The sequence below is a fragment of the Pleurodeles waltl genome, chromosome 8 (assembly GCF_031143425.1).
Source record: "Pleurodeles waltl isolate 20211129_DDA chromosome 8, aPleWal1.hap1.20221129, whole genome shotgun sequence".
Taxonomy (NCBI): Eukaryota; Metazoa; Chordata; class Amphibia; order Caudata; family Salamandridae; genus Pleurodeles; species Pleurodeles waltl.
In genome coordinates, this window is record NC_090447.1 from 669,189,450 (window position 1) to 669,202,842 (window position 13,393).

At 40.9% G+C, this 13,393-nt stretch overlaps 1 protein-coding gene across 9 annotated transcripts in view; it reads left to right on the forward strand.

The window, feature by feature from the left end:
- RIOX2 (ribosomal oxygenase 2) overlaps positions 1-13,393 on the forward strand; it is a 1,008,555-nt gene that overhangs the window by 587,761 nt on the left and 407,401 nt on the right. For all 9 annotated transcript variants that reach the window (XM_069204775.1, XM_069204776.1, XM_069204777.1 and 6 more), the window contains one exon: positions 9,257-9,359. In XM_069204775.1, the coding sequence (XP_069060876.1) occupies positions 9,257-9,359 (103 nt within the window). The remainder of the gene's footprint in view (positions 1-9,256; positions 9,360-13,393) is intronic.

A 13,393-nucleotide genomic window follows, 5' to 3' on the forward strand; every position in this document is an offset into this window, starting at 1 on the left:
TGCTCAGGTATAATGCATAATCAGCATTACTTGACTACTGCTTCTATGCATCGTCTTGATTATACTCCTCTATCAAGTGCCATGTGTACCGATTCACCACATCGTTCTGTCATACTGTTTCATTTCTTTCTTTTTCTTACAGCTCCCTTCTTTTTTGTTGATTTGCCAATATTTTCCTCTAGATGGAAACTCCACTTCATATACTAATTTATCATGATCTGTTTCTGTAACAGTTATATTATTTCGATTGGCCTTTGAATTGTATTACTGTCCTTCATGAGTTGGAGATTGACTTGACATCTCATGGTGTGAATATGTGACTGCTGTTACGTGGTCGAGGGCACAAGCGCTTTGACCTTTTGTAGGTATTGTGGGCTTTTAACCACATCCACCTCATGCCCATCACTTTCACTCCTTCGTGATTCACCCTTGATGTCATTGGTAATTGCTTTACGTTTGTCCCGACCTGCGTTAAGAAAGAAATCTAGTTTGTTTCATTATCTCTTTAGATGTTTCTTTGCCACTGCTGACACTAAAATAACTACTTATTGACACAGGATTATTTTCATCAGACTATTCTTTCAATTCAGTTTATTACGTTCTTGCTGTATTACAACATATATGTGATGTAACCTTCCATTAATACCAAGGGCCATATGTACGAACACATTTTCCCATTGACACAGAATGGGAAAAACCCTTTGCTACATCTGGCCCCAAATGTCTGCAAAACCTGGACCAGAGTCACATAGGTTACTATCAGCAGTACTGATGGTCATTTGAAATCCTAGTGAGTATTTTGTTTAGAGTTTAACCTATTTATTATATATTGAGACCCTCTCCTGAAGAGAAAATGGCATAATATATAAAGTTATGGTCACTCATATAACCGTGCATTCACTGTATTCTTGACTCAATTTTATTGAAATATTAATAATCATAGTTGCCTCAAATTTAAAAATGTGTGGCGGATTCCACAAATTCAAGATCAGAATTACAAAATTGAATACATTGTGCCGTTTTCTTCCAACCTCCAATGATTGCCAGTCTTAAATATTGGTAACCTATCTTATATAAACACATTTTATATACCACAGAAGGAATACAAGATAAATGTGACTGGAGTTGCAACACAAGTCCATTTTAGCAATACTTGATTGATTTGATTTCTTCATATGCAGTGCTACATTCACCATGGGGATGCTGTTTGCTACTGGCTGACTCTGTGCTGGTGTGGCCCTACGTAGCCCAGCACCATACTTGCCAAAGGAGGTGGTGCCACTCCATTATCATTGCCTGCAGTGCTTAAAAGCGCATCAACACTCCCTCAGCGCAGGACGTGGTTTGCTACTTGCTGACACCATTCTGGGGTAGGTCTACGTCCCCCAGCACCACACTTGCCAAAGAAGGTGGGGCCCACAGCATTATCGCCATTATTGCCTGCAGCACTTAAAAGCACCTCAACACCCGCAGCAAGGGAGGCAGGGAATCACCAACCTATGAATTGACGTTTCAGAATTGAGATGATTGATTCAGAGGACAGGTGTAACACATCTATCGGGGAGACGTAATGCCTGCAACAGGGCTAATAAAAGTGTTTTTTTTTAAACAGAGCAGAGGATAGAAACTCAACTAAAGAGAGTTGAAAGGGGATAGTGGGTTCAAGTGACAATTCTGTGTATGAAAGGGGATTGCCCTTTAGTGGGAATGTGGCACCAGCTAAGACTGACTGGGAGGCTACTGGTGGGAGTAGGGTACCCATGCACCCACAGGGTCCAACATCTAATACTCCATACGGTGCCCTGGTATATGGTGTAAATCATGCAAATAGATGCAGTGTAATGCCCCCAAATCAGCTAACTCAGCATATGCCCCTGGGGCATTAAATTCAGTTAAGTGTAATCCACCCATAATGGGGAAACCTTCTATGTATAATGTTCACCCAGTGCTGCTATCTAGAAACTGCACAAGAATTAATACAGTCAGATGTAGTAATAACGGGCTGGGCAAGATTGAATGACTTGAGGAAGGCCCCGATTTACAATCTGAATGGATCCTTCCACCGGTAATTTATATACCTCACTTTTCATTCTGTTTAGGGGTATGCAGTAAACTAGATGGGTATAAGGATGTGGACCGTGCCTAAAGCAAGTGGGTTTCAAAACATATAACAATATAAGGATGATAGACTATGCCTTAATGTGATTTCATGTAATATTGCTGGGATAAGGTCTAAGATGAATGATCCAGAATGGGGGAAGTTCATAGATACATTTCACTTTTCATATTTCAAGAAACATGGACACTACACCCAAATTTATGGTAGGGTTCACCAATGATAGCATTGCAGCTAGACCATCACAGGCAGGTCGACTAGCTGGAGGTTTTTTAATTTGGGTAAAGATAAGTCTAGCCTGTAAGATCAGGAGGTTAAACCTTGATCCTGGGTCTTGACATCAAATCACTGAAAGGGAATTTCACAGTGAGATTGATGAATATCTACAATTGTTTTACTAGTTCAAATCAGGACTCAGTAACCCTATAGACTTTGGCTGATTTTCTGGAGAACTCAGAGGGGTTTTACCTGGAGACATATGAACACATATATTACATACAAGATCTTATACAAGAGGAAGAGGAGGAAAGTGGTATCCCAAGATTTCAGACCTCCCTCCCCCAAAAGAGGTGTTTGGAGGTTGCCGAGAAGGCAGTGTCACTTTCACTAGCTTATGCCCTACATGCAAGTAATGGCCGTACACTCTCAGATAAAGGGGCAAATTATACTGGGATAGATTATATCCTGATTGATTTGGATCTGTGACGCTACAAGATATGACAGTTGTAGAGAGATCAGATATTAATCACAATATACTGGCCATGGAACTAATTAACACCTCTATCTACCTTGCAGTAACCGTTGTAGCACATTGGATTTACCAGTAGTCTCTTCCAATGATGGCAGGAGGTTAAAATGTCCCTTTGTAAAGCTAACACAACTCTTTAGCCTGCATTTACAGGAACGTCAGTTCTACCCTAATTTTCTGTGGGAACTCGGAGCAAAGTAATCTGGCTATTATGGACATGCTTACCAACTTACTCACATCCATTAAGGAATACTTTCATAGGTCATCCAAAAATACTATATCTAATCCAAAGTATGCACCATGGAATAATAAGAACAGTAAGGTAGCAAAGTCGGAATTGATGGTAGCTTTAAAAAGTGGCTGTAGAATCGACATAGCAGAGGGAAGGAAATCTTATAATAGGATGCACTCTAGGGCAACTGGTGTGATTTGGTCAGAGTGGCTAAATTGAAAGATAGTCATTTTGGCATTTGCTTTCTATAGCGGTACCATGTACTGTTAAGTAAGATGATTTTTTCATACAACACCATGTTTTATTAACATTTTTCTAATCTATATTCCTTGGAAAAAGGGAACCCAGGATTTGCCCCTAGTGGGGAGGAACAATTTGAATCCCAGGATCAGGATAACAAGCCAATAGTTACATTAACCTTGGCTGACGTCTGACGCTTAGAATTGACCATCTGAGCTTATATACTTAATGTAGTTTCAAATGCTATAGCAAGGGGAGAAGAGATACCGGATAAGGGTGCAGAAATTATCCCTATCTACAAAAAAGAGGATAAAGGAGATGCAATAAACTATAGACCAATCAGCCTGATAGATAGAGCACAATATAATTTGCAATCAGATTCTGGTAAAGATTCAGTCCTGGATGGAGAATAATAAAGTACTATTCTACTTGCAGGTTGGTTTTAGGGAACATACTAGCACTTTATCTCAGGTGTTCCTATTTTTATTGGTAGCATGGAGGACCGATTTGATCGGCAATGGGCTCCTCTATATAGTGTTTGTGGACCTAAAGACATACTAAGACGGGTTCGCCAGGGTTGCATTCTAGCCCAAAACTCTGTTCTCCTTATATATGAATGGGCTAATTGATGCACTTTTTGATTTCAGAGGTGACCCCCCCCCCCCTCAGTGTGCCTACAAAATATTCTAAACAGGTTTTCAGATGCACATGTTCAATTTGACCTGGAAACCAATTGCCTAAAAATAAAAATCATGACTTTACGGCCATACCAGTTATTTAGGGGAAGCTGAGGCTTGGTCCAGCAATCCTGGATCAGGTCAAACTTTTTGACTATTTGGGTGTTAGGTTGACCAGTAATTTGTTGTGGTCCACCCGCATTTTAAAACGCCAAATGAACCTGCAACATGTAGAGGCGGCAGTGGTACAAAAAAAAAACCTAAACAGATCTGCTTTTCGCTCCATTTCCTCCGCTCTTCAATTTTATCGTGCTAGAGGCTTATGTGCAGCTCTTTAAAGGGCACAGTAGTGAGAAATTGACCAGACCAAAGGGGTTATAGATAATTAAAAAACAGTTAATCAGGTCCAAAATAAACATGCCACAGAGCACACTACTTGTTCTGCTGCGCCTTGACCTTGGAATGAAAAATATCACATATATTGCTGTCTTCAAATCTTTAATTTTCAGAGTTGGGATTTGTACAGGCAAAACCCAAACTCTCATTAAGGAAGCTGTTACCGAGGTACAGGCACTGGATAGAGGGGGCCACATCCCTTGGTTCAAGAAGGCTAAACTGTGGCTGGATAAACTTGACTTGGGAAAAGCCTGGGAGAACCAAGAGACCCTGACCAAAGACATGGCTGTAGCAATTCTAAAGACAAGATTCCGGGGCTATATCTGGGGTATCCTTTTTACTTTATCTGCACAATGCACTTTAACTGAGTGGTTTCTGGATATAAGATGCACCTTAACTTTTGAGTTATTTATGAATCTGATAGAACCTCCACTTGGAAGGTCCTTGTGCTTACAATTTAGATTAGGAATTTTACCTGTGAATACAGTAAAGTCAAACGGAAACAGTGTACTCTGTGATTAATATGTCCAACCTGTAAGCTTAGCGACGAATCTGTAGAGCACATTGTTTTGTTTTGTCCTGTCCACGTTGAAACCTTAGGAGGAGATGTAGAGTTACAGCTTGTTGGTTAATTAATACTTCTAGATCACAGAAGCTATGTGTATCTTGAGATCAGACAACACAAAGTGAGTTGTGTTTTCTGTATCAAGGTGTCTTCTTTATGCCTGGCACATTAGAAGTAAAATACTAGCCACAACCCAGTAACATTATATTGTAAGGATGCTTGCTGATTTATATAGGTTTCATACTGGTTGGACATAGGAAATGTTTAAATATTGAAAAAGAACTTCTTATACGCTTCACAGAAACTGTTAGGATGTATTTTTTACGTTGTAATGATTTTTTATCTTGTGCTAAAATATTCAAAAGGAATATAGGACTGTGATGTTTTAATATTGCTTATGACCTTTGTTTTTTTAATTGTAATATTTTTACATTTCACTTATTTGCGTTTTAATATATGTATTGATGTAATTATGTGTAAATGATAGTACATTGATAAAATAAACTTGTACTGCTACTACATTCACCATCAAAGACATCTTGGTGCTAAAAGAAAAACTAAAAACGTCACTGAATAGGAACAGACTTATAAAGCTATTGATGCAGAAAGAAAAGATAAGCAACAGAAGCAAAAGTTATTCAAGCCTTATCTGAAATCTAATTAATTGTGAATTGATCTTAATTGAACAGAGAGGTTGTTCCAGAAGTAAGTACCAGGAAGCTAAGCAAACTATCTACCATTCAGGCTTGACCTACCCTTGCATTGTTAAGCCTTTTCAATTTAATTTCGTGTCTTTAAAGTCATAAATACAAAGCAGTAATAAGGGGTTATTAATGGAACAGTTAAACATTAGACATACAAATATAAAGCTAAAGTAATCTTTGTCAGCTTGAGTAAGTTGGAACTTTAGGACGTAGTTGTCCTATATAGAACAGTGTTCCCAAAAGAAGAATGATCAAGCCCATAGAATACTACATCCATCAGAGCTTCTGAGACTGATACCTGATAAAATGTCTTCAGCTGTGGTATAATCCTTAGTATTAGGCGCCTCAGAGAAATCCAGGTAGATGTTGTTACCATAATCTGTCAGACATTGCAGAAACCAGCACCACTTTGGCAAGAAGCATAGCACACAGGTATGGTAAGCTTTTACCCTAAAACATTAGCATGAAGGAAAAAACAGGAGGCCACAATAAATTGCCCCATCTGTGAGAGCTCCTCGTCCCACATAAACCGGAGGAATTTTGCCCAGTGAGGAAAGCAAAATCAAGTTGTGCATGTGTTTTTCTTTATACCCCAATAAGAACTCAGTTTTATGTTTACTTAGTTTTAGGAAGTTGTGACTTCTCCACAGCTGAATCCCTAGCAGACTGTCTCTCAGGTTATTTGCTGATGATGTTACATGATGGTTTAGGTGCATGATCAATTGAGTGTTGTCAGCTTATGAAACAAAAGCTGGTGGGTAGCTAAATGATCAAATGAGTTGTGTTAAGGGTCATAAAAAGATGGTAAAAAAGTAGCGACCAAACCATGCTAGTCCTTTGGGGGGTATCAGCGAATGCTACTAAGGCTGTGTTGGTGATGAAATAGTGGTGGATATTGAGAATAAAAACAATGGTAGAATGACTCAAGGACAAAAAGAAATAGTTTCAGAGAGAATGGTGTATTACTACTAGACTATTTGAGAAAAAAACTTAATAGAACTACAGTGTCTGAAAATACAAGCATCTCTGAAAATCCTGGAGCAAACAAAACTGGATAACTATTATAGCATGAGGCAAGATGATGGATTTTTGAAATAGACACTGAACAGAGTTAAATGAGGTGAACTTGGACTATTAACATAATCTGGATCTGCAAATCCTGGAGGAATATTCACACTAACCCAAGATGGTACAACAATGGGTTTATTGGATGTATAAATTAAGGAGGAGTAGTGGGTAGGGAAGGAGATTTGAAAAACTTGATATACTGGTCAAATGCCTATAAATATGTAATTCAACTTCAAAAGCATTGGTGGGAGTGAGGAACCCTGAGTGGCTCCATACTCGATTGATCAACCAATAAGGCATTATTGTGACTGACTGAGACCATACTTTGAAAAGAAGAAGAACATTTTGCTTCCACTGTATCTGAAATTCCGATTACTTAAAATTTGATCTTTAGGATTGCACGGTCTACCATATCAAATATGGCAGAGAAATCTGATTACTATTACACTGTATACCTTAATTCAGTGTTCTCCAAACCTTTTAATGCCGAGCCCCCCCCTGGGATCACTTGAGGCCCCCTTAGGGAGGCCCGCCCCCTAGTTTGAAGACCTCTGCCTTAATTCATAATTATTTGCATTCTTAGTTCATGCACGGATGCTGCTAAATCAGTTTTCATTCCTTAAACGAAGGGGTACTAGGTCCTACTTTCCATTTAGTGGGACTGAGACAGAAGAGAGTGGGAAATAAACAACCTTAGTGAGTCAATGAAAAACACTAGGGGTTAGAGCTTGAAGAACAGATACAGGAAAAATGTCAACAGAAAAATCTAACGCTTGAGGGTCAAGGGTATCTCCTCTGTATCAGCAGGTGCAGAAGTCTGTGAATTAGTTAAAACGTGAAATCTTAAATCCTGTTCTTTTATGATGAAGCTGTAGCAGAGCAGACAAAAGAGGACATCAGAAAGTTATAGAAATAAGTCACGAGGAACTTTTTTTCGAATGCAGGAGCATAAATGGAGAGATTTAGCCATGTGTTTTTGTAGAGCTTTAGCTGCTGTCGGTAAGGATTGCATACATTTTAAAGAACAAACGGTGCCATTTCAGTACCAGCTGTCTTCCTACAAGTTTTCCCTTCTTTAAAAAAAGCAGTAAACAACGTATTGTGTGGCCTTAAGAGTTCCAATTGCAAGTCTTAAAGGGTCTCTCTCTGTCCAACTCCTGGATAGTCGCATCGAAATCTTACAAAGCCTTACCTACGTAGGAAGTCATTATTTTTGACAGAGAAGAATTATGTTGTCTCCCGAGTTTGGAAAGGTTAATTTGCGGTCCAGGCACAGCAAGCAACCTTTTCAAACGTGTCACTTACGCTTTTGTATTTTCTGCGTTGAGGACCTCATTATACCATGATTAACATACTGCAAAATGTATTGTACCACATAGCGAATGTTAACAGAATATTTGCAACAAAAATCGCATGATCAGATTTAGTAAAGAGCCAAATAGGTAGACAACTAAGCAACAAACATTTTTAGGAAGAGTGCCCCAGTGATTTTAAAAATCAGACAGATGTGCATGTGTGTAACAAAACTTTCCAACTCTTCTAAAGTATTCAGTACATACTCTGTCAAATAACAGTAGTGAATCCATTTGCACTCAAGACACTGTGAAATACCTTCCAGGCCTCTTCTTCTTAGTGGTTTGATGATCGCGTCAATTACTTATGTCATCCTCAGTATGGCCCCTCTTCAGAAATTGTGAGACTCAAGGATCAGTGGCCCCTTTACATTATATAAGACGTCTGTATTGACCAATCCGAGCTTTCATCTGTTGTGACCTACATAAATTAGATCACACGGCCAACAATATATAATATTTTAAACTGGCATCAAATCATGTCTCAGTTGGTTCTGATGAAAGGTTTTTATGTTAATTGTGAATTTACCTACTGTACAGTCTGTGCACATATAACGGCCAATTACGGAAAAAGGTAAATGAAGTGTGTACTGTCACTAATCTCTCAAGCGCAATGGCATAATTTATCCCAATAACCCATAGCACTGATTTCCATTTAGCACCATCATTTGCCCTTCACTTAATAACATATTAAACCTCTTCTCTAATTCCATATCGGAGAAATCGCTCCCTCATACACGAAATCTGCACTTTGGCTAACTTTTCTACTTTCGTTATTTTAGCTGCAGCTAGTGGCAACTCTTGATCCACAACATGTGCTGTTTTACTGATGTGATTGATAAACTGGATATTCTTTACACAATATCTAAAAAGAGAACACGTTCCTATTAAATAAGTCCTCGATAATTAATGTTCCTCTGAGAAAATCTAGTGCATTGCCAAGTTTCTGAAAAATAATAACGAACAAATACTTTAAGACAGAGTAAGATGGTTAAAAAAATCAAGGTTAATTTTTCTCATCGTTAGGGTAGTCAGCAACCGAGAAATTAGTCTTGTGCAAACTTCTCTTATTGTTATTTTTCTGCACCGAAACACTAGCTGATTAAAAGAAGTTTAGAAATTATATTAGATTCCAACATTTTGTTTTATTATGTGCAGTTCCTGGGGTGACTTGCTGTTAGACTCGATGCCTGGGCTTGTTTTTGATGCATCAAGGGCAGATGTGGAATTCCGGAGAGGCGTGCCAAAGCAACAGTTTATGGTAAGAGCTAGATCTGTTTCTAACTGAGAATCATACCCCTTGAAACTGTTGTATGTTGGCTTAATTCTAAATAGAAGAAAATGATATTGTAATCCTTGTTCAAATGATGTTCCAGGAGAACAGAAACATAAAACAATGGTATTTTGAAAGTTAAGTAACCGTAAGTAGATGCCCATGAGTTTTACTTAGATGTGAATTTTAAGGAGTCAGGGCATGTAAGTCCATTTTATCGATATGTATGTTACAATAAATCATGACGTTCATATTCATATAAAAACCCACAGTGTTTATACATTTGGATTTTTATGTCTTTTCCATTAACCTAGTTTTTTCGGCACTTTTTCTGATATTTTCTTTCTCATAGGACACCTTCCCTTTCTTGACAAAGGTTTCTTTATCAAACTCTGCTTATTTCTCAAACTCCTTATTCCGTTGTGCCAAGGAGACAGGCCAAACTGCTTTCTTAATTTAGTAGGAATGGAAGGTTATTCTGCCTTTTTCCCGGAGATATTATCTCGAAGGTTCACATTTTGTAATGCACTGCACTGCGGATCACCCTTGAACATACTGTCTATACCACAGTGTCTCCCTTAATGAGACGGGGAAAAGTTATAAATTTGCTCCCAAGTTTAATTTCAGCTAATATTGACACAATTGGAGAAGTTAAATTATATTTTCATATTTACCTTATCTATTTAAATACTTGTGTTCCAAGGGAACACAGTTGGGCAACTACTGTCTAAGTACAGCACAATCATTTTACATTTAAAAAAGTTAGATCCAGAAATTGCTCCTCCCCCTTTTCCCTTCCTGGCTAAACCCGAAAGAAAAAAAAATCTCCCTCCATCCTTCCCTAACTCATCATGAGCTAACACTGAATTATTCTTGACCCACCCCCTTTAGTTCCTTTTGTGTTCAGATTTTTTGTTTTTTGGACCAGTTGATTTGTTGTTTCCCATTCCGACTGTAAACATACTGGACATTTGGATTTACTTTTTTCACTTGTTGCTTATTCCGCCCCACTTGCTTTCACGGGTGGCACTTTTCCTGTGCCAGCACTTCATTTAGGCACAAGCATTTTATGTACATTTGTTGTACATAATATTATTAAATACTTGATGTTATAGCTTCTTTAATTATCGGGTACTGTCTAACCATGTTTGAATGAAGTAATAAGTGTGTTGTTTAATTTCAAACTCAGTTGACAACAACCAACAGGCGGATGTCCTTAATATTTTACATTTTCATAAGCAGAAGTCTACCCCGCTTAGGGAAATCCTGACAGGAATACAATCAGCTGAGGTGATTTTCCATTTAATGAGGGACTGATGGACTAGTGGCAAGGTAATTCTCGAAGAAGTAGATGCCTGTGCCCTGAGACCCCCAAAGCCCCTCCTCAACACACACACACCCCATATCTCTATGCACATCTGTCTTCAGAGAGCCCAACCATACAGGCTTCTCCACGTTGACTGAATAATGGTGTTCCCTAACTCCATGTGCGCTGTATATCTGTGCTCTTTTACAGCAGTTAAGCAAAAAATCTGAGCCATGCATTTGGATTACCTATTAAAATTAAGCTTCTAATCGTCTTCAGTAGACAGTCCTTCTTTTTCGACACCCCAAAGCTGTGTGGACTAGCTGGAAGGTAGCAAAGTCCCTCAGAGGAAGGGGGAGGAATCCAGAACCACTCCGGATGTGACTATGCAAGAGGGCCACCTATGGCAGCAAAGGATAAGGACCCAGCAACACAGGGGGAGATGAGAGGAAAGTGTTATTCGACACAGCAGCGTGGGTGATGGGAAAGCTCCAAACAGACAAAGAACAGAGAGACACCTATGACCGAAAGAAACGACCACAGAGCACTAAGGGGGGTACGTTGTCAGCCTAGGGGGCACAACAGAGGTAGTTTAAAGGTCAGCATCTTTTGTGGTGTTACATGTCCAAATGGAGATCATCTCTTGTCACCAGAGCTCTGCGGGGTCCAATCCCACACCTCGGGAGGGAGCGTTCCTTAGGGCTGTCGCAGATGTATATGCTTGCAGTCTGAGGGTGGGGACTTTGTTGGATTGTGGTGTATGAGCCGATGATGTTACTCCTCCTTTGCTCCCGCAGGTGGGCCCCAAGACCCTCCGGGGTATGTCTGGGCTGTGTCCGAGAGCTCCAATTGTGCACCCCTGTCCCACAGTGGCCGATTGGGTTGTGCAGTGATCGGCTGCTAAAGTCTATAGGTTGGGCATGGGGACCGTTGATGGTTGAGGGGTTTCAGTCATTCACCGTCTGGAGTACCTCCCTGCGTGCCGGATGCATGCCTAAGCAGAACACTCGCAACCTCTTTCGAATTGTGACAGCCCAGGCATAGCAGTAGCATACAGGAGTTCATCCAGTCTGGCCAGCCTGGCTTTGCCTCCAATTCAAGATCCCCAGCTCTCCATTTGCCTCCTCCCAGCAGCTTGTTGTCTGTTGCAGGGGATCGAGGGTCACCTCACAGGACGTGTGCTCTGGTGAAGTGTTTAGGGGCTGAGGGACCCAGTAAGTAGTTGGGCGAGTGTGCCCATGGTTCTCAAAGGCCCCCGCTGGGCAAAGTGGCAAATGGCTGTGAGGTGGGGTGGGGCAAGCGCAGTGTCTCTGATTATGTCGACCACTGACCTCAGGGTGTCCTCTGCTGGCCAGCTAGTTTCACCATCCAGCTGGGGCCACCTGGCCCATTTTTAGTGTGTCCCCTGCGTCAGTCCCCAGTGGGTCCCCCAGTCTATGCACAGCTGAAGAAGTGGGATGCATCGATCCGTCTACTTGTTGCTGCTGTTTGGACCTTTCCCTTCCCAGCCGGGACCGAGTGATGTGGAGGTGGAGTGATGCTCTCTTCTGCGTGTGCCATCTGTTGCCAGTAATCAGCACCACAGGGGCACTGTCAGTGGGTGTAGGCTGGTAGGTTTTTTCTTGTTGTTCCGAGGTAGAGGGCCCGACTGGCTTTAATCCCCCTACTGGTGTGTTCCGGTGATCTCCGCTGGCCCCCTTGCTCGTCGTATTGGGAACTGGAGCACCCACGTGCCCGCTGGGTCCTTATTCTGCGTTATAATGCAGGATTATGAGAGATTGCACTGTCTAGACCCTGGAGCTCTTTCAGCAGAAGTCTGTCATCTTCAGCTACTAAGCCACCCCCCCCCCCCCCCCCCCAGAACTTATTGAATGTTATACGGTAACCCAGTGTTAGTCAATGGAAGTATAGGCCTTACAGCACTGAAAAACAACTTTAGGGGTTTTTCACTGTCAATACATTTAAACTTTAACTACACATGCCCTATTTTTTAAAATACAGTGCACGCTGGTCTATGAGCCTTTAGTGCTTACCCTAGCGATGACATAAGTATTAAAAAGGAAGGTTTAGGCCTGGCAAAAAGTTTCATTTTGCCAAGTCGAAATAACAGATTAAAAAGGCTGTACAGGCTGCAGTGGCAGGTCTGAGAACAGTGTTAAAGTGTACTTTAGTGGGTGGCACAATGTGTGCTGTAGGCCCCCTAGCTGCAAAGTAGCAAGTTTGTATTTTTTATTTTTTATTTTTATTAAGTATTGCAAGTACACAACAAGGAACAACAAAAAAGGCCCATCTGTTACAAATACAAGGTATACTGGAGGACATCCCTCCCCTGACATAATGTAAACTCTATTCAGCAAGACCCAAGTTCAGCCTCGTGAGCAACATGATTCTATGCGGTCCACAGCAGCAGAGTCCATCAGCCTACTCGGCTATACAGTCCCGACAGGAAGTCCAGTAGAGGGGCCTTTCAGTGAGTATCACGAGGCCAGAACGAACAACAGAAAAAGAACAACAAGAAGAGTAAGGCAGGCAGAGTACGCACACAGCAGCGCCCAACCGCTATCAGCTAATCACTCAACACATTGCGAGCAGGGGAGATGGAAAAGACACATCCAGAATACGAGCCAGCATACATCACTCAGCCTCCCCATTCAAAGTCGCCAGGTAAGCACGCAAAGGAGCCCAAATGTCCTTCGGCCGAGATCCCTCAGGTGAA